Source organism: Antedon bifida, chromosome 4 (assembly GCF_963402885.1).
Source record: "Antedon bifida chromosome 4, ecAntBifi1.1, whole genome shotgun sequence".
In the NCBI taxonomy this organism is placed as follows: Eukaryota; Metazoa; Echinodermata; class Crinoidea; order Comatulida; family Antedonidae; genus Antedon; species Antedon bifida.
In genome coordinates, this window is record NC_136229.1 from 27,634,204 (window position 1) to 27,655,245 (window position 21,042).

A 21,042-nucleotide genomic window follows, 5' to 3' on the forward strand; every position below is an offset into this window, starting at 1 on the left:
AAAACCATCTGTAAATCTTTGTTTACACAAAACGGACAAAATCACTTCATCCAGCTCGGCATTCATTAAACCAGGTTTACATTTGGCCATTTGATTATGTTTCTCATTGTAGTTGGTCTTGTAATAGTCGTACATGACTTTATTAATGGTTTAGTGAATGAGCATACAAGTTACTTTTCTCCACTTGTTTACCTCAAAGGGCTTATCTAATCACGATCTGCTAGCATTTATGTAGTCGCAAATTTATTTTCGGCACGTAGCTTTGACATAAAATAAAACATTGATTTTATGTAGAAGTTCATTTAATCAGAGTTCATTACTATTGAAATTTATTCCCCTTATATGACGGATAATTGGCTGTAGGATTAATTTGCGGAACATATACAGGCATATTGTTGACTTATGCTTTAAAATAAGGGAAACCTCTTATTCAATAAACGTGAAACCATACTACAGTAGAACGCCAACCATTTCAACACCCCTAATAAGGGACACTTTCTCGTGAAATAAATTAAAGGCAATATGTTTTAACATTATGGCCAAATCCTATTTAAAGGAAACTCCTATTAAGGGGACACTTCGTTGTGGCCCGAAGGTATTACTATATGTAGATTGGTAAACCATATACAACCAATGTAATCGTGCCACGACGGAATTTTAATATTATTTAGAACAAACAAATATTACAGTACCGTAAACCCATAAAATAAAGAACAAACAATATAAAAAAAAATATAAAATATTAATACGAAAAACACATTTATCATTCGTAAAAATAATCGTATTTTATATTATATAAAATATCTACGAAAAACATACATTTAACATTCGCGAAATAATGCCTTTTCATTATAAAATGCCCAGGCATATTTAACATTCGCGAAAATAACATAACACATGGAAAACATACATTTAACAACCTGTTTATATTCAAAATCTATCATTTTCTTCCGGTAGATTTTTAATATCTCATTCCAAGCGAAATTCGATTACCATGCGAACATAAAATATGCACAGATAACAATCTTGGTAAAAATCATTAACTCATTCTTTTTTATTTAGATTTTTAATTATGCACAATTATAATTAGCATAATCAGCAAAATTATAATTAGCAAATAATATTTTTAATCGAAAAAAAAAACCAAAAACAATACACATAAGCACGAAATTGTCTTAATTTTCTACTTAATTTCAAAGCAAAAACAACAATTGAGGCAAAAATAAATACAGTATAATTATTAGCTGTTTAAATTAGATTTAAATTGTATGCAAAACTATAATTGTATTATTAGCATAATCATCAAAATTAGAATAAGCAAAAAAAAACACGATTTTACAACGAAAATAAACACAATACAAAATCAGTAAGCACCAAATTGTCATGTCTTTATTTTAGTCTTTCTATCTACATTGTCAAATGATTGTTTTCATCTTTATCGAAAATTAGATAATGGCACTGATAAAAAAAAACAATACTCATATTCCCATCATTCCATCACTTAAACACTTTAATGTAATGTATAGCTTTTAAGTTTTGTTTGACGAGAAATTTTCGAATTTATATTACTATAAGATTTTAAACTGAAAGAAAAGAGACCTATGGGACCGTGACATACTTAACACAAACAGACGAACGAAAGTGAACTTCGACTTGAAACGCTTCTCTCATCCATCAATGATTAACGTAATAATTGCGTTGGTATTGGTAATTGTGCGAGGCGCATTTTTAAGTAATTGGATCGCGTTAACTTAGTTTATCTACCGTCTTAAACAAAGATAAATCTTCATAGCTACGTTTATTATTTAAAAGATTTCGTAGAAATCTTTTGATAGAATTATTTATAAGTATTAGTTTCGTAATATACATGTTTCAATCCCATATTGCTTTTTCCAAAGAAAAATACCTAAAATTTACATAAATGTCAATATTGTTGAATTTTCTACCTGATGATAATAAAGTCCTGTAGTACCATTTTTAAACCTCAAACTAGTTTGACAAAAAATGTGATGTGCCCAAATATGGTAGTGATATGACGTCACATTTTTTGTCACATAAAGTTTGATAGTGTAGACAGAGCTTAAGAAGACTTATTGGCTTATTTCACGATATTTCTGCTTTACCGCAGACGACAAAGGTGTTTTTATCAATGTTGCTGCAATGATTTATATCTTATACTAAACAATTATAACTTTATACTCGGAACTATCCTCTAAAGTGTTCCAGATTTAACTGATCTTCACAGGAAAATATATCAGTTAGTTAGAAAATATTTTATCTTCTTTGAAATTGTAACATTTTCTTCAAATTGAAGTATAGTTACATCTAGAAATTATGAACTATATACAATACATACATTTCTTACAGTAATGTTGATAAATAATTTCATGTTCTTGCGGACTCACTGCCCTATTGTGAAAAAAAAATACCAATAAATAACATTAGTGAAATGCAATCTGTAATATCTGGATATATTAGTGAAATTTATTTCTATTTATCTTTTTCACCCCTGTATGTTTGTGTGTGTGTGTCTGTGAACAGCCTGGAGGCCACAGTTTTTATCCGATTCTCACCAAACTTAGCCACAATGATCAATGACTCATCATATAATTGTGGTTAAATTTTGAAGGGTCAAAGATCAAGGTCCACAAAAAAAAAAGAAATAAAAAAATAATAATAATAATCAAAAAAAACCTCAGCAGGACTTGAACCAGTGATCTCAACTGTGACAGGCTGGACACATAACCATTACACCAAACTCTTATCCACAACTTTGTAGTGTGCAGTTAGCCTATTTACACTACAGTAGGTGGAGGTTTGTACTCTCGGAGTACCCTCTAGTTTATTATTATGTTAGTCAAATTAATTATTTGTTAGCATTAAAGTATTTCAAATTTATCTATATATAAATGTACCCTACAGTATATGAATTTCAGCTTGATGTTTAAGAGAGTAGTAATTTGTATTGATATGAATGGAATACACCATAAAAACTAATTATGCAGAAAATAAAGTGTTATAATACAATTATGTGACATTACAATGGCCTATAAAAATTCTTACAATTATTTTTTTCAGAAACACAACATATACCTTAACATTTACCCTTTAAAAATCTGTAATTAAAATTAAATTGTTAATTAGAGAGAGTAATATGAATGTGTTACGGCACAAATACCGTGTCAAATTACTGCATTAAAAAAGGTAGCATATAATTTTTTTTTATCTTAAAGATGTATTTTCCCCCAAAAACATGAAAAATGAAGATTAATTAAATGAGACTTTGAATATGTTATTTTGTAGTTTTGATCAAGTTAATCACTTTCTTAGAAAAAAAAAACGAAAAAAAATAATGTTTTCACTTATAAAATTGACAAAATAAATGGTTAAATTCAACCAAAAACCCATTGGCTGGCAGACAAATTTACAATTTTTTTGCTTTAAATTACAGTTTTTTCAGGTAAATACATTTTTTTTCTCTCGATCCAATTTTTGGTGAAAGTGGATAACAATTATGTTACATTAAAATGGCATATTCAACAAAAATTTTGTTAACAATTATTTTTTCAGGGGGAAATACATCATACAAATACAAAAATAATTCTGACCTGATGTGTTCCCCAAGAAATGTAGTCCGGTTTGGTGGCGGCGTGATATTCATCTATCATCTGTTGTACAACTTCTCGTGAATTATCCAGTTCATCCAAATTTTCCTTGAACATCTCCTCCTTTCGGAATTGTTCAAGAAAAGCTTCACGTTTTCGAAGCTTGTCGTATTGGCTACATGTTCTTTCAAAAAGCTGTGAAGAAAACAAATTGAGCAAAAATTAGGGGGTCCGAGGGCATTTGAAAATAGTAGATAGACACAATCATGTGATTCAATTTTGACCAACCGATAAAAAAAAAAAACTGTTACCAAATCAAATTTAAACTTTGGATACATTAGTAAACTTTCAATCAATAACAACATCAACTGCTCAATTAAATTCAACAAAAAATCTATTCAAGCATTGTCAAAAGAGGGCGTGTGACGCTCGACTAAACCAACACCACATGCGCAGTACAACATCTTCCGTATTGCATCACTATTACAAACCTTAGGGTACAGACGAACACAAAAAATGGGCAAAGAAAGTAAAGATTTTTTCTGGAGTAAGTACAAAAATATTGTAAAAATTGTATTTAGGTATTTCACTTGAATGATCATTCATATTATGTTTTCGGAATTTAGAGAAAAACTATAGAAATCAGAGATTTAACATTACCCTCTAGGCTAAGCTTATACTGTACGTTTGCTACCTGGGAACACACTTTCAAAAGACCCCTTAATGCTATAATACTGTATTGTATAATTATAAAACTTACGCTATTGTGTACAGTACAGATTAAAGATATCAATTTTAAATAGTAGCAAAATGGATGCATAGCCGATTGATTTGATTTGAAACTGATAGAAAAGTTACTTTACAATTCAAATCATTTTGATACCCCATATGTATGGATGCTTGCAGTAGGAAAAATATGTATAAGGAACAAACATCCGAAGTGGGGTATTTTGACTGCGTTTTTGGCCAATAATTTGGATTCAAGTTGGCAGATTAAATTCTTAAAACCCCATGTGAATAGATGCATGCAGTAGGAAAAATTTGTATAATGAACAAACATACAAACTCTCTCTCTCTCTTCTATTACAGAATCAAATAAAAAAGAAAGAAAAATGGATAAGAGAGGAATGAAAATGGTAAGACTATATTCTTTGTTTTACTGTACATTCTAATGGCCATAATCTAATGTCATATATTGTAATGAATAAAGAAAAACAATAATGGAATAAGCAAGCCCTAAAAACCTAGGATTACTTATAGAGATGTAGAACCAAACACATTTTGTATATAAGGGTCACCTCACCTCCTATTGCATTACAGACATTTGTTACTACAGTAACCTGGTTTATTTTTCCTTTCCTAATCATAATATTTTTTGCTGTCTATACCAAGTTTTTATCTGGTCAATAACCAGGACCAAGTCATATTGCTCTACAATGTCACAAAATGACAATATTTATAAAATAATATGTTTTTTTCTCTATGTGCTCATGAAGAAAAGTTCACACAATATTGAAGCTGGTGCTGATTTCCCATGTGTTATGTCAAACTGCAGAATGTTGCTATGTTTCTTCATATTGATTGTTGTTGTTGCTGCTGTTATTTTAATCGGTAAGTTGTTTTAGCGCATTTATGTATGATGTTATAAGCACAGAAATTATAATGAAAACTTCTGATGATTAACAAATCAATATTGCTAGCAAAAAAAAAAACCAAAGCAACAAACCTATCACTGCTAAAAACTAAACTAAGTCATTTTCCCTCAAATATGATCTTATTTCCATTTCATTTAAATAAATATGGCTACGTTTTTAAATAATTAGTTGTTAATAATAATCTTTATTGTCTTTCTTTATTTCCAAAATATACATAATAAATCATATTTTGACAATTAATGGATTGAATGGTAAAATTGGCATATTCAGTTCATTATTGACAATGATTTGTTGCTGTTCAAAAAATAATATAAGTCTGTATATATATTTCTATCTTTTCAGTGCTAGCTTTCTATATGTAGCTGCAAAGTATACTAACTGTGTAAGTGTTTTTTTTATATTAACACTAAAAAGACGCTGACAATTTTAGACATGACAAGTCTCTTGCATTGGGCAGGAGGTACTGTACTAGCTGACTTGTGTGTCGTGTAGATTTGTTTCACATTTATTTCGTTAGACACAATTACGCAGACACATTCTTATGATTAAGATAATAAACTTAAAATCATTTTTGGTCAATTCATTGTGATGATGGACATGGATGGATTTGTTCTGCTTTAATTTTATTAAAACTTAAGGTGATGATGGAAGGATTTTTGATTAATAGGTTAATGAAAGAGGAATATATAATAGCATCTTCCAAAAACCAACTATTTATAATTCATTATATGATTTGTTTTTTCAGATATAATATGCAAAATCACAATGCAGTGCCTTCTTTGCCTAGATCTTGCTTGCTTATTTTATAACACGCCTTCCAAGTTCTTTTGTCATCTCTCTGAAATACAATTCTGAATTAATGAAGCCTGGTTCTATGACTCCGATCAACATAATATGCAACTCTTCATTGTCCACCCGGTTGAAGTCATCATGTGAAGAGGAAGTCATCATGTGAAGAGGAAGTCATCATGTGAAGAGGAAGTCATCATGTGAAGAGGAAGTCATCATGTGAAGACGAAGTCATCATGTGAAGACGAAGTCATCATGTGAAGACGAAGTCATCATGTGAAGACGAAGTCATCATGTGAAGACGAAGTCATCATGTGAAGACGAAGTCTAAGACACATCATAAGAAGGCCGAAACTCAACTGGTGCTAACCGCAGTTCATTAACCCTGGTTTAGTGATGAGGGCGTATCTCCATACTTCGGTTTAGGTGCTGGCATGAACTTCCACTTTCTCTCTTTTACCCAATGTATTAAACCGTTCTCGCCTTTTTGACTTTTGATGTTTTTTATGCTTGTTTCTTTTGTTTTTAACTTTTTATTAGATTTGCTTTTTTTTAATACATTTTTCATCTAAAAACAACAAATGATTTATCCACATAAAATATACTGTACATTTAATACGGTGCTTTTTTAATATATGTCCACAATATGTGCTAGAAAAAGCAATAGAATGTTGTACAGAAACATAGATATTTCTACGTAACATTGTTTAATGTTTATTCACTATTAATATTATATTAACTTATTATGCACACAATGTATTAAACAGATAGTATATTTATTTATTATATTTTATAAATTTTTTTAAATTTATATTACAACATCATATCATATCATCATATCTATTTTTCATTTGCTTTTGTAACTGTATTTTACTATTGGTGAAATAAATTAACTGCATATTTAAAATAAACAATTTAGTGACCTATTTTCTTATACTGCGTTCTCATGTCTTGGGTTGCCCTAAAGCATCGGTTGATCGGCTCGCAAGCGGTTCATCTTGAGAACAGTCGTTTAAGTGCGGATTCTATCGAGAGTGACTCTCGACAGGCCGCTCTCGATTGCCCTTTAATAGGATCAACCAATCAATAGAGCATAAATGTTTGGACCATAATGTTCTAATTTTTATTTCAGTTCATCCTTATTTACCAATGAAGGCCCAACTAGTACCAACTAGTAAAGTTAATGATCTTAATGATTTAATATATTTATTAAATTATTATTTATTATTACTTTACATATATTTTGTATACGACTACCATTTTTCACCTTCTATTCAACTCTAAAAAGTCAATGGATGGACTAAATACTAATCGGTAAAACTACTTATTTTGATGAATTACTTCACAAATTATTTTTTTCTGATTTATCCTCCAATTCCTAACTGCTCTTTAACTAAAGATTTATTCCATGTTTCTCTCATTTCTAATTTTATCATTTTAAAAGCATTTCAGCAGAATACACAGTATTAATCTTCTTGTACTCTGTATAAATCGTAAAGGAATAAATTAAGTCTTGAATATATATTACAGTATGCAGTATATATAAATCCAAAGGCAAATTACTGAAAAAAATGACAATGCTGTGGGTATCAGTGGCTGGATCTCAATGGAGATACAAAAAAAAAAGCGAAAAAAACTAAATCAAAACTAGATTTGAACTCGTCACTTTGACGAGTTTGGGTTATCCGCGCAAACACAACATGCACCACATACATTATATGAACGCCGACAATTATTATTATGCCATCCTATGACATGAATTAAATATGTTTACAGTGTTGAATTGTACCTATTTTGTGTCATAAAGCATAACAGTATTTATGGAATAATCTATGTTATAATACAGTGTAGCAAAGATGAAATTATGAGACCCATTTTTTAATCAAATTTTTAACTTGATGACATCTTCAAAATGTAATATAAAGATAGCAATTTTAGAAGATAATTATCTAATAATTACCGGTACATTAATGAAAATTTGAAGAATTTTAGACACGAAAAAGCGAGCTATTTTAAATGAGGTGAATTATTACGAAAGAGATGAAAATCTGACTTTTTGAATTCAACTGGCCATATGATGACGTCATGACATCAGATAGACAACATTTTTATAGGAATTTATACAATATAACAGCTTCCATAATAAGTTTTAATCATGCGGGTCACTTTCATACTGAGGAGCTATAACAGATTGAAATATACTGTATATACGAAATTAAGTAGGTCACGTTATTCTGTGTCTAAGTATATACAGTAGCTGAGTATACACTATATATTGTATACATACTACATACAGTGCAGAATGGGTGAAAATAATGGGACCCGCCTTTTATTCCAATGTTTAACATGATGACGTGATCAAAATGAAACACGTAGATAGCAATTTCGGAAGGGAATTATCTGAGTAACAACATATTAACATGTTGAACAAATTTGGATACGTAGAATATGGATGCGCGCTCTTTTAAAACACATCAGGCACAGTACATGAATTCTAAACCGCCCAGTGACATACTGAAATTAATTTGAAACGATAAAGATGAGGAAATCTCTGAGAATGAGAAAAAGTCGCCCCATACCAGCATATATATATATATTTACATTTATAATTCCAAAATTCAAACTGAAAGCGTCAGAATTATTCTACTGCAGAACTACTCTGTTCCCATTAGGACACAACAACAACTGACCAGTCACAAGCAACAGTTCGAATAATCCATTGCTTTTGATTGGTCAATTTGCTTGTGTTGCAGTTTATGTCATAGTTATTTTTTAACCTGTTTATGTGATTATTTAACAAACATATTGCAACATTGTTATCTCATCTGACTAGGTATGCACAGCGCCATAGTCAGCATGAGGCAGACACCTCGTCTGAAATTGTCAATTTTCACCACCCACCTCAATTTCCCAGCACAGATCGTTATATATATAATTATATTTAAAGCATCTTTGCCTCGTCTGTTTTTAACCTCTCGCTACAGCCTTGATGCACGATAGAAATGAAATGTCTCAAACACAATCATTTCCCAAAAGTTCAATTTGTCAATTACAAGAAGTCAACTGAAGTTTAAAAGGTTCAATTTATCTTTCAGAAAACATTAATAACATTGGAATTATGTGATTTACTGTGGATAAAAATAAACCCAAAGGTTTCACAACATCTTTAATTGAATGTAGTTGATCATAAATGGTAATTTTCAAAGAATAACTCAAAATAATAAATAATATTAATAATATACTTTATGGTTATACTTAATTTTTCACATGTTTGTGTTTTTCAAAAAGACGGTAAAGAACTTTCAATGGAATACACTAAATGTAGAATAGATTGAAGGTAACATTTCCCCACTTAGTTTTCTGTAAATATTTTGATAATTTTGTACGATGCAGTAAACTTGCTTGTGAATAATTACTATTAAAATGATTTCACAAAAACATTATTACATACGCTGCCCAATACATCTGGGTATTACCCAGTAATCATCTCGAAAAAATGTACTAGATTCTCCAAAGTGCACAAAAGCATTTTGTGTACATTGGACCTACTATTTATAGTACAATAGTACTTATCTGAAGACTTGTTCTACCACCAGAACCATGGAGTGAGTGAGCCTCAAACACATGACAATATTATAGTGGACTACGGTTCGGCCACTCCACTTTTTCATAAGTATTTGGTTAAAAAAGACAAAAGATTTATGGTGACGAATCTTTGTGTCATGATTAACTCTTCACGTATAAAAGCAGTCAAGCGTAACAGTCCCATGATACATTTGGGAAGAAGACAGTGTGTACGCTGTCTTATACGATAATTATTTATGAACTTTTACGACATTTTAAGCCTAGTCAGGAAATGGTTATGTACTGTATCGTATGTTAAACTTGGTCTGACCTCTACATGTTCTCAACTTCGCATTTATCAATGCCTACATTAAGTTTACATTACAGTTAGGATAACAACCAAATTTCATTAGAAAAATACTTCATAGGATTCATTTTGTAATTAATCAATAGAAACATTAATGGTAAATCAGTATTAAATTTAAGGTGAATGACTATGCGAGGAATGCTTTATTTTAATTGAGGGAAATTGTGAACCATGATGATGTCACTAAAAATTGACTAGCTGGTATAGTACGTAGAGTTACAAAACAATATATAAAACGCAACAACTCCTACACTTCTAGCGTATTATATGATATAAACACATCTTATTTCAATTTTTATAAATTCAAACTAAAGCTCAGTCTACGCTATCAAACTAGTTTGACAAAAAAAGCGTGATGTGCCCAAATATGGTAGTGATATTCCAAAATATACTATTGATATGACATTATTATAGTTTGATAGACAGAGCATTAGGGTCTTTTTCACCTACAGTAGTATAATATTAGATGGTAATCACAAAATCTCAGTCTGCACTATCAAATTTTATATGACAAAAAAAATGTGATGTCCTCATGTATGGACACGATGACATATCATATATTTGGGCACATCACACTTTTTTGTCAAACTAGTTGAATAGTGTAGACAGAGCTTTAGTTTGTTTTTAATTTTAAGAAATGTTGCTGTGACTGATACGATCGAAATAATCATCAAATTATGAAAATAATATAGATGAATACTACTGATGAGCTATGATGTCAGCAGGGGCAAAACTGTACATGAAATACAGATATCAGAGAAAATCAACATATAATTTTGAGAGAACACTTACTGTTACAATACTTGTATGGTTCGCTAACATCAATCCGCTGACTCGATGTGCAGTCTGCACGTACGGTGACTTGCGTGATAAGGCAACCTATAAATTATGAATTCAACAAAAAATAACTAACTGCGTTTTGATCTCCCAAAATTTGTAAACATGGTTAAAAATAAGCAGTTTGGCTTTTATATTTTCATATTATGTATCTCTCTGTACCTGTATGCTAGCAGGGCCCCATGGTATAAATGATGCTAACTTTCGTTCCCGAATCCTTTGAAGGCTTTTGTGGACTTGTGTAGGGTCAACTTCACCTTGGATGATGTTCAGTATGGATATATAGCAGTGAGCACTCTGCCGGTCCCGCAATGTTGTCGACACCATGATGTTCTTTGGTTGTAACAACCTTCTCATCACATCTAGTACAGTTGTCTTTCTTACATTCATTGCCTTAAAAAATAACAGTAGATTAGGTGTATTAAAACAAGGTGTATTCAAACAAGGTCTATTCAAATCAGGTGTATTCAAATTAGGTGTATTCAAATTAGGTGTATTCAAATTAGGTGTATTCAAATTAGGTGTATTCAAATCAGGTGTATTCAAACAAGGTGTATTCAAATCAGGTGTATTCAAATTAGGTGTATTCAAATTAGGTGTATTCAAATTAGGTGTATTCAAATCAGTGTATTCAAGTCAGGTGTATTCAAACAAGGTGTATTCAAATCAGGTGTATTCAAATCAGGTGTATTCAAATCAGGTGTATTCAAATTAGGTGTATTCAAATCAGGTGTATTCAAATTAGGTGTATTCAAATTAAGAATATTCAAATTAGGTATATTTAAATTAAGTATGTTCAAATTAGGTGTATTCAAATTAAATATATTCAAATTAGGTACTGTATATGCAAATTAAGTTTATTCACTACAGTAGGTGTACTCAACTTAAGTATAATAAATATTTAATCAATAAAATAATTCTTGTGTATGCATATTATAATACATTTTTAAATAGATAATTTTGTGTATTTTGTTTTTCAAGAAGTAAATGATTGAATACAAACATGTAATATCTACCTTGGTGTCAGAGGTCAAGGTAAGTGGGGTATAACCGGTCATGAGAAAATGCAAACGAGGCGTTGGTATCAACGACGCAATAAGACCAATCAAGTCATTGTTCATGTAGCCAGGATAACGAAGAGTTGTTGTACTTGTTGCCATAATTGTTGAAACCTGCAAAAAATAATTATATTATATCAATAAATAAATATCAATCACGTTTCCACATCCAGGATTCTTCCCACTTAAAATGTCTTGACTAACAGCATGGTCTGGTCACCTCTATTTCGACACAGACAACATTATCAAGTTAAAATGTAAAGTGTGATATAGATAAAGATGTCATCGTTAATAACACATGAATCTCCTTTCTGACTATAGAGATCTCTTGTAGACAAATACAAATATTGAAGCATCCCTGAGACGAAAAGTCCTGGATGCATATTATCTCCTATACAGTTAAGTAGAGAAAAGGCTTTACCAAAGCATATTGAGGGCACACTACTCAAAGGTGTCGACGCAGAGATATTTAGATAGATATTTTTTATGAACAAGAGATTCTTGTGTTACAGGTTCTTTGCCTATCTAGCCTTAGTATTAGATTTTTTTACATAATTACCATTTGGTTGATTTGTGTAAAGTCTGGATTTGCCAAGTGTAAGCGGTCCGTAGCGATCCTGTTCAAAGCAGTATTATCAAGGACCACCTTTGAAACAAAAAACAAAATTAAAAATCATTTCATTGGTTATCCGCACTTGGCGGATAACCCCTTGTTATTGTCAGGATCTTTTTTTTTTTTTTTTTTTTTTTTGGTTATCCGCAACTTAGTTGCAGGATAACCCATGTGATTGTAAATATCTTTTTTTTTTTCATCTTCTTTGTTATTCTTCTTTCTTTCCCGGATTTTTGTGTCGCATATCTCCTATTGCTTGTGAACGTAACTTTGTATAACTTTGTCAAAAGATTGACCTGTAGCTGTAGATGTGCAAGAAACTTCGTTATATGACGTTAGAGTCGCGCAGCGTAAGTTACGCGCGATTTTATGAATTTCAATGATTGATCATAGATTATAAACCAAAAGTCATTTTTTATTGACACTTGGTGAAAATTTAGGTCATATCAAGGGCGAACTTTCTATGGATTAAAAATGGCATGTTTCACAAGAAGTTACGCGCGCACACGCATTTAAAATTTCAAAATGCGCAAAATTAATTTCTAATCAACTTTCTACGCTGATCATGACATTTTAAGCATGTCAAAAATTCCCACGCGCGCGAAAAAATTTACGCGTAAGGTGCGCACGGAGCATGAAAATCATGTGTTCTTCTCTTGAATTATGATTTTACAGCCTTTCCTAGTCATTTTAAAAAAGATTGACATCATTTCAAATTAAAATGATGTCATACGAACACGTTGATTTAGACAATTTGCGTGCGTTTTAGTTGCAAAAGTGACAAAATATTGTCAAAATTATGCCTACTTTAAATCTATTATAGCTCCTCAGGATCAACCGTTACCCCCAATTTTTTAAATTTAATATGTAAGCAGATATGTTGTAGATATGAATTCATGCAGAATCTTTACCCCTCGGATGTTATGACGTCATCGTATGGCCACACGAATGTAAAATATTGGATTTTTGACTGTTTCGTTATTGCTCATTACATTAAATAGAGCGCACCTCGCTTATACGTATTCCATTTCCTCATATATTTTAATACTGTCTAGGTCAATCAACTATCTTTCGCATGAGTTAAAAATATTTTAATTTTTATGACGTCATCATGTCTAAAAATGTAAATAACCTGGTTCACCTATTTTCATCTTTACAGTAAATTTCAATCTGTTATAGCTCGTCAGAATAAAAAGTGATAATCATGATTAAAACGTTTTCTGGAAGCTATTGGATTGTAGATACAAATTCATGTGAATATTTTGCCAATCAGATGTTGTGACGTCATTATATGGGCAGTTGAATTCAAAAGGTCATATTTTCATCTCTTGCGTAAAAGTTCATTGCTTTTAAACGAGAGCGCATCTCTCTTTTACGTGCCCAAAATTCATCAAATTTGTATTAATGCAATTATTTAGATAATTATCTTAATATAAAATATCTTTATATGTCAATTTGATGATGTCATCGTGTTAATAATTGGATTTAAAAGATGGGTCTCGTAATTTCGTCTATGCTACACTGTATATAACATACAATGTATTCTGTAAATACTGTAATATGCTGTATGCTACAAAATAGGTACAATTCAACACTGTAAACATACTTAATTTATGTCACAGGATGGCATAACAATTTTCGAAGTTCATATAGTTTAAAGTATGTGCATGTTGCGTTTGCGGCGGATAACCCGAACTCGTCAAAGTGACGAGTTCAAATCTAGTTGGTTATCCGCAACTTAGTTGCAGGATAACCCATGTGATTGTAAATATCTTTTTTTTCATCATCTTTGTTCTTCTTTCTTTCCCGGAATTTTGTTGCACGCATATCTCTCACCCTTGTCAACATAAGATTGTATAACTTTGTCATAAGATTGATCTGTAGCTGTAGATGTGCAGGAAACTTCGTTATATGACGTTAGAGTCGCGTAGCGTAAGTTACGCGCGATTTTATGAATTTCAATGATTGATCATAGGATAAAAAATAAAAGTCATTTTGTATTGACACTTGGTGAAAATTTAAGTCATATCAAGGGCAAACTTTCTAAGGATTAAAAATGGCATGTTTTACAAGAAGTTACGCGCGCACGCACATTTAAAGTTTTAAAATGCGCAAAAATAATTTCTAATCAACTTTCTGTGCTGATCATGACATTTTAAGCATGTCAAAAATTCCCGCGCGCGCGAAAAATTTTACGCGTAAGGTGCGCACGGAGCATGAAAATCATGTGTTTTTCTCTTGAATTGTGATTTTCTAGTCTTTCCTAGTCATTTAAAAAAATATTGACATCATTTCAAATTAAAATGACGTCATACGAACACGTTGATTTCGACCATTTGCGTGCGTTTTAGTTGCAAAAGTGACAAAATCTTGTCAAAATTTTGCCTATTTTTAATCTATTATAGCTCCTCAGGATCATCCACGACCCCCAATTTTTTTAATTTAATATTTAAGCAGATATGTTGTAGATATAAATTCATGCAGAATCTTTACCACTCGGATGTTATGACGTCATCGTATGGCCACACGAATGTAAAATATAGAATTTTTTACTCTTTCGTTATTGCTCATCACATTAAATAGAGCGCATCTCGCTTATACGTATTCCATTTCTTCAGATATTTTAATACTGTCTAGGTCAATCAACTATCTTTCGCATGAGTTAAAAATATTTTAATTTTTATGACGTCATCATGTCTAAAAATGTAAATAACATGGGTCACCTATTTTCATCTTTACAGTAAATTTCAATCTGTTATAGCTCGTCAGAATAAAAAGTGATAATCATGATTAAAACGTTTTCTGGAAGCTATTGGATTGTAGATACAAATTCATGTGAATATTTTGCCAATTAGATGTTGTGACGTCATCATATGGCCAGTTGAATTCAAAAAGTCACATTTACATCTCTTGCGTAAAAGTTCATTGCGTTTAAACGAGAGCGCATCTCACTTTTACGTGCCCAACATTTTTCAAATTTGTATCAATGTAATTAATTAGATAATTATCTTCTAAAATTGTTATTTTATATGTCAATTTGATGACGTCATCGTGTTAATAATTGGATTTAAAAGATGGGTCTCGTAATTGGCGGATAACCCCTTGTTATTGTCAGGATCTTTTTTTTTTTTTTTTTTTTTTTTTTTTCTTTCTTATTCTTCTTTCTTTCCCAGAATTTTGTTGCGCGTGTATCTCTAAATCTTCTCAACATAACAGTGTATAACTTTATCAAAAGATTGACCTCTATCTGAAGATGTCGTAATAAGGTTTTCAGTCCCGTGCGAGTTGCGCAGCGTAAGTTACGCGCAATTTTATGAATTTCGCGTATTTAACATAGGTTAAAAACCAAAAGTCATTTTGTATTGACACTTGGTGAAAATTTAAGTCATATTAAGGGCAAACTTTCTATGGATTAAAAATTGCATGTCTCAAACAAAGTTACGCGCGCACGCGCGTTTAAAATTTCAAAATGCGAAAAATCAATTTCTAATCAACTTTCTATGCGTTTCATGTCATTTTGAGCATGTAAAAAATTCCCACGCGCGCGCAAATTTTTACGCGCGCGGTGCGCACGTAGCGTTAAATCATGCTTTTTTCGCGTGATTTATGTTTTCCCAGCCATTTCTAATAATTTTACCAACTTTTAAACAATTTCGACTTAAAATCACGTCATACGAGCACGTGGAATTAGATAATTTACGCGCGTTTTTTATGAAAAAGTTCAAAAATTCGTCAAAATTATGCCTTTTTTTAAACAGTCATAGATTCTAAACTACATGGTTAATTTATTTTTTATTACATATTCTGAAAGAAGATGAGTTGTAGATATCGAATCATGCTTCGATATGGCTAACCCGACATTTTGACGTCATTGTATGGCCACTCGAATATAAAATAGAGGATTTTTGTCTCTTACGTCATAGCTCATCACATTTAATAGAGCGCATCTCCACTTATCGGTATTCCATTTCCCGTTATTTTTTTATATTGTCTAGGTCAATCAATTACCTTTCGCATGATTTACCATTTTTAAAATTTTGATGACCTCATCATGTTCAAAAGCGTCAATAACTTTGGTCACTTTTTTTCATCTATTCTGCACTGAATGTAGTACGTATACAATATAGTGTTATGCTTAATATTTCTGTATTCTGTAGACGTGACACAAAATAGAGAGCACACTAAAATTGTTCCAATGGCATAATCGTTTTTCTGTGCTCAATATTCTAACGTATGACGTGCACGTGCAGTTTGCGTGGCGGATAACCCGAATTCGTCAAAGTGACGAGTTCAAATCTAGTTTTCTATGTTATTCTTCTTTCTTTCCCAGAATTTTGTGTCACGTGTATCTCAAATTCTGATCAACATCACATCATATAACTTTTTCAGAAGATTTACCTCTATCTGTAGAAGTGCAGGACAGTTCGTTTTTTTACTTTAGAGTCGCGCAGCGTAAGCTACGAGCGATTTTATGAATTTTGCGTATTTAACATAGACTAAAAACCAAAAGTCATTTTGTAATGACATTTGGTGAACATTTAAGTCATATCAAGGGCAAACTTTCTATGGATTAAAAATGGCATGGTTCACAAAAAGTTACGCGCGCACGCGCGTTTAAAATTTCAAAATGCGAAAAATCAACTTCTAATCAACTTTCTACGCGTTTCATGTAATTTTGAGCATTTCAAAAATTCCCACGCACGCGCAATAATTTTACGCGCGCGTGCGCATGTAGCGCAAAAATATAATTTTTTCGCGTGATTTATGTTTTTTAAGCCTTTTCTAGTAATTTTACCAACTTTTAAACAATTTCGACTTAAAATTACGTCATACGAGCACGTGGAATTGGATAATTTGCGTGCGTTTTTGATGAAAAAGTTCAAAAATTCGTCAAAATTATGCCTTTTTTTAAACAGTCATAGATTCTAAACTACATGATGAAGTTTATTTTGTATTACATATTATGGAAGTTAATGAGTTGTAGATATAGAATCATGCATCGATATGGCCAACTGGACATAGTGACGTCATCGTATGGCCACTCGAATATAAAATATCGGATTTTTGTCTCTTTCGTCATAGCTCATCACATTTAATAGAGCGCATCTCCACTTATCCGTATTCCATTTTCCCCCATTTTTTTATATTGTCTAGGCCAAGCAATTATCTTTCGCATGATATACCGTTTTTAAAATTGTGATGATGTCATCATGTCCAAAAGCGTCAATAACTTGGGCCACTTATTTTCACCAATTCTTCACTGTATGTAGTACGTATAAAGATTATACTGTATAATTATACTGTAACGGCATTTGGTATAGCCCAAATCATTTATTTCCTACCTACTGCTATAATGTAGCAGGCCAAATAAGACTAAGTACTGATTGGCTATTTGTGATAAACAAATAGGTCCAGGGACCTATAGTATAGTATAGTAGTCATAATAATCTTTTTCTGTGTGCAATATTCTAACGTATGACGTGCACGTGGCTTTTGGGCTGCGGATAACCTAACTCGTCCGTAGTGACGAGTTCAAATCTAGTTATTTTTATAGTTGTGTACAGTATTTCTTTTAATTTAAAGGTAACACATATTTAAAAAATGTCTATGGGCAACAAACATCTATTATCTTGCATGACTGATATTTTTCGGTATTTTAAAGGGAGAATGGGCCTCTTAATTTTTAATCATGGACTGTATTATTAACTTACAACGCAATCTGCATTTTGTGTCAGCCTCTTCATTGTCAGAATTGAGTTATAAGGTTGTACAACTACATCACTTATCTCCTGTTGGTTGGGAAACACGGAGTATGTCTGGATCAACTTCTTTGGAAACCTACAATCAAGAAAAGACAAAGGAAAAAAGTTGATAGCCAGTACCTTAGCAATATCAGGCCATATCCCAAGGACTTGTTAAAAAATTGTTGTTCAATCAATTAATTTTAAAACATGGTTGGTCGGATTTTTTCTTTATAAAGCCGATTCTGTGTTGACATAAATAATTAGGTAGTAGAACCTCCTATCTATCAAAGTAAACTAGAAATGGAGAATGCACTTTTTTTGTTCACATCGAGCTATAAGAGAGTACAGCCAAGGCAATTTTACAACAGGACGATGAGCTCTCCTTGCTAAGATAGGAACTCGTAACAGTCCTTTATGTCTGGCTGCCACAACTATGTACATATTCTCTGCGGTGTGCAGTGTCTGTGTAAGCGATGTAGAATGATGTCACAGCCACATATAAAACCTTTGACTTCCGGAGCTCTGCATCCTGTTGTTAGATTGCCATAGTACAACACTTGCCTGTCGTTGAGTTTCTCCAGCATGTATGACCCCATTCCAGAACCTGTACCTCCAGCTATTGAGTGACAGAGAACAAATCCCTAAAGAAAAACGAGACAAGACTTTATCCTAGGAAAAGATGGCAATATACTATATGAAAACTTTGATGTTGATGACAATAAGTTGTGATGACCCAGTTGATGTGACAATGACAAATTATGATGACACAATAGATGACAATCGTGATTTTCCTGCGTTACCAAATAATTTTATTTATTTAATGAGATTGCATAAGGAGATGAAGAGAAATACTCTACCTCAAGACTATCACTGCCATCAGCCTCTCTATCAATGATGTCAAAGATCTCTTCATGTAAACGATCCGCCTAAAAGAAATTAATTTCGGGGAAGTGCATTAGATGTCACTCTTTCAGGCCATATTCTATGCAGTAAATAAGCTGGGAATGGGTGTCAAAAAGCTAAGTTTGTATGTACTGGAAAAAAAAAAGCACATTGTATCTGTAGAGTGTACTACATTACTTATTATTACTCAGCACCAATATTACACTTATATTAATACCCTTGTAGTACATTTGAATAAACTTTTATAGACAACAAAAACATAATATTCTGTATCAATATATTTATCTTTAATATCTTTGGTTTGTTCAAGTGACCGTATACACCCAGCACAGAAACATTTTCTCATTTCGTTACCTGATTATATCCGGATGCCCAGTTATTTCCAGCACCGCCCCCATGTTTTGAAAGATAGATATTCTCGGGATTGTACAGGTTTGAGTACGGTGAATTGAGGATGCCGTGAATGACACGCGGCTCAAGGTCGAGAAGCACGGCACGTGGAATGTAGTGTTCATCATCCGCCTGTAAGAGAAATAAAACGATCATCATACATAGATACTGTGTAGGGTACTCAGAGGATTTGTCTGCACCTGCTTGATAGATATCATCCTAAGAAGCACAGCCTGACAATTATTCTTATTTTTGACACATTGTTGTGTTGTAACTCACCTGATAAAAGAAAACATCTTTCCGATCAGTTCCGTCAGTCGCAAAATCTTCCAAAATTCCTTCTGGACTTATTCCATGCTCCAGGCAAAGTTGCTTCCAAAACTCATTCCCAACTATTGTTTTGGAGGGAAAAAACATCAAAATGATCTAGGCCTAGAATAGGTCGTTTCGTTCCATTTGTTGTTATGTCGCTTCTAGCCTAGGCTAGTGCATACCATAAGGCCTAGGCTAGGCCTAGGTAGGCCCCAGATACAATTACAAGCAACCAACCAGCCAGTAGAGGCCTAACTTTTACAGGTAATAAGGCCAATATTTAAAAAAATTAAATACATAACATGATATGATTTTAAACTTACTTTGATTGCCACATTGTCCTAATTGCAATGTAATTATTTCACGAGGCATTTCAGTGAAAGAAAACGAAGTTCTATAAATAAACGTTTATCTAAATGTAACTAGGCTAACGCAAATGTTTATTTTTACTCTAAAAAAAAAGTTGGCGCGATATATGATATATATAAATTAACATTGAGGGCGGTATTCTGATTCCATTACCAGAACCATATATAAAATATATATAATATATAAATATATATGGCTCTGTCCATTACCAGATACAGTATATGAGATATGGCTCTGTCCATTACCAGAGGAGCCATGGCTCTGTCCATTACCACAGTCCATTATCATTTCATTTAATCTGGAAGAGATATTGTTTGTTTTAGTTTTTATAAAAAATACTAAAAATACAATTTGTTTATAACACAGTAAAAATAGTTTAGTAGCGAATCCAAAAGGGATACCATGGTAGCTGGCCCGAGAGCCCCAGTCGGCCCTCGGGTGTGGTAGATGAATTTTTTTTCTTCAGAAAACAAGGCCATATACATGGCTGCAGTTGCGAGCGCAAATTTGAGTTAGTGTTTACCGACCGACCGACTACCGACCAACCGACCGACATAGTGATAACGCGACTAATAGTAAAACTATGAAAAATGAAATTCCAGCTAAGTACACACATTTTCTTTCAAAAAGACGGTCTGTATTTTTGTAACCATTAAATCTAATAACCATTGACCATAAGAGATTCACATGTTACATATATTTTTCTTTGAGTTTCCAGATGAAAGAATTTAGTCAAAAGAATCAGACCGCGACATTGAAATGACCCCGTAGTACTTGCAGGCTGTTGTCTGCTCGATACCGGCATATCCCCTTCAATTCACATAAATGAAAGCAAT

At 32.3% G+C, this 21,042-nt stretch overlaps 1 protein-coding gene across 1 annotated transcript; it reads right to left on the reverse strand.

The window, feature by feature from the left end:
- Nucleotides 1–1,366: 1,366 nt before the first annotated feature.
- Nucleotides 1,367–20,298, reverse strand: LOC144839990 (tubulin gamma-1 chain). The gene is made up of 12 exons (XM_078695601.1): nt 20,161–20,298; nt 19,805–19,917; nt 19,490–19,657; nt 19,090–19,158; nt 18,794–18,873; nt 18,200–18,326; nt 12,435–12,521; nt 11,834–11,989; nt 10,980–11,210; nt 10,773–10,859; nt 3,609–3,800; nt 1,367–2,409 (listed from the first exon to the last, which is right to left on the reverse strand). Exons 1-12 carry the CDS (start codon nt 20,207–20,209, stop codon nt 2,386–2,388), a joined length of 1,383 nt encoding a protein of 460 aa, XP_078551727.1. The 5' UTR covers nt 20,210–20,298; the 3' UTR covers nt 1,367–2,385.
- Nucleotides 20,299–21,042: the final 744 nt, after the last annotated feature.

What these genes read in the sequence shown, in the direction of transcription:
- LOC144839990 (XM_078695601.1), bottom strand. Translation starts at nt 20,209, where the DNA reads ATGCCTCGTGAAATAATTACATTGCAATTAGGACAATGTGGCAATCAA. An exon ending in AGGACAATGTGGCAATCAAA is followed by an intron (nt 19,918 to 20,160) that starts GTAAGTTTAAAA and finishes CCAAAACAATAG; the next exon opens with TTGGGAATGAGTTTTGGAAG. An exon ending in AAGATGTTTTCTTTTATCAG is followed by an intron (nt 19,658 to 19,804) that starts GTGAGTTACAAC and finishes TTTCTCTTACAG; the next exon opens with GCGGATGATGAACACTACAT.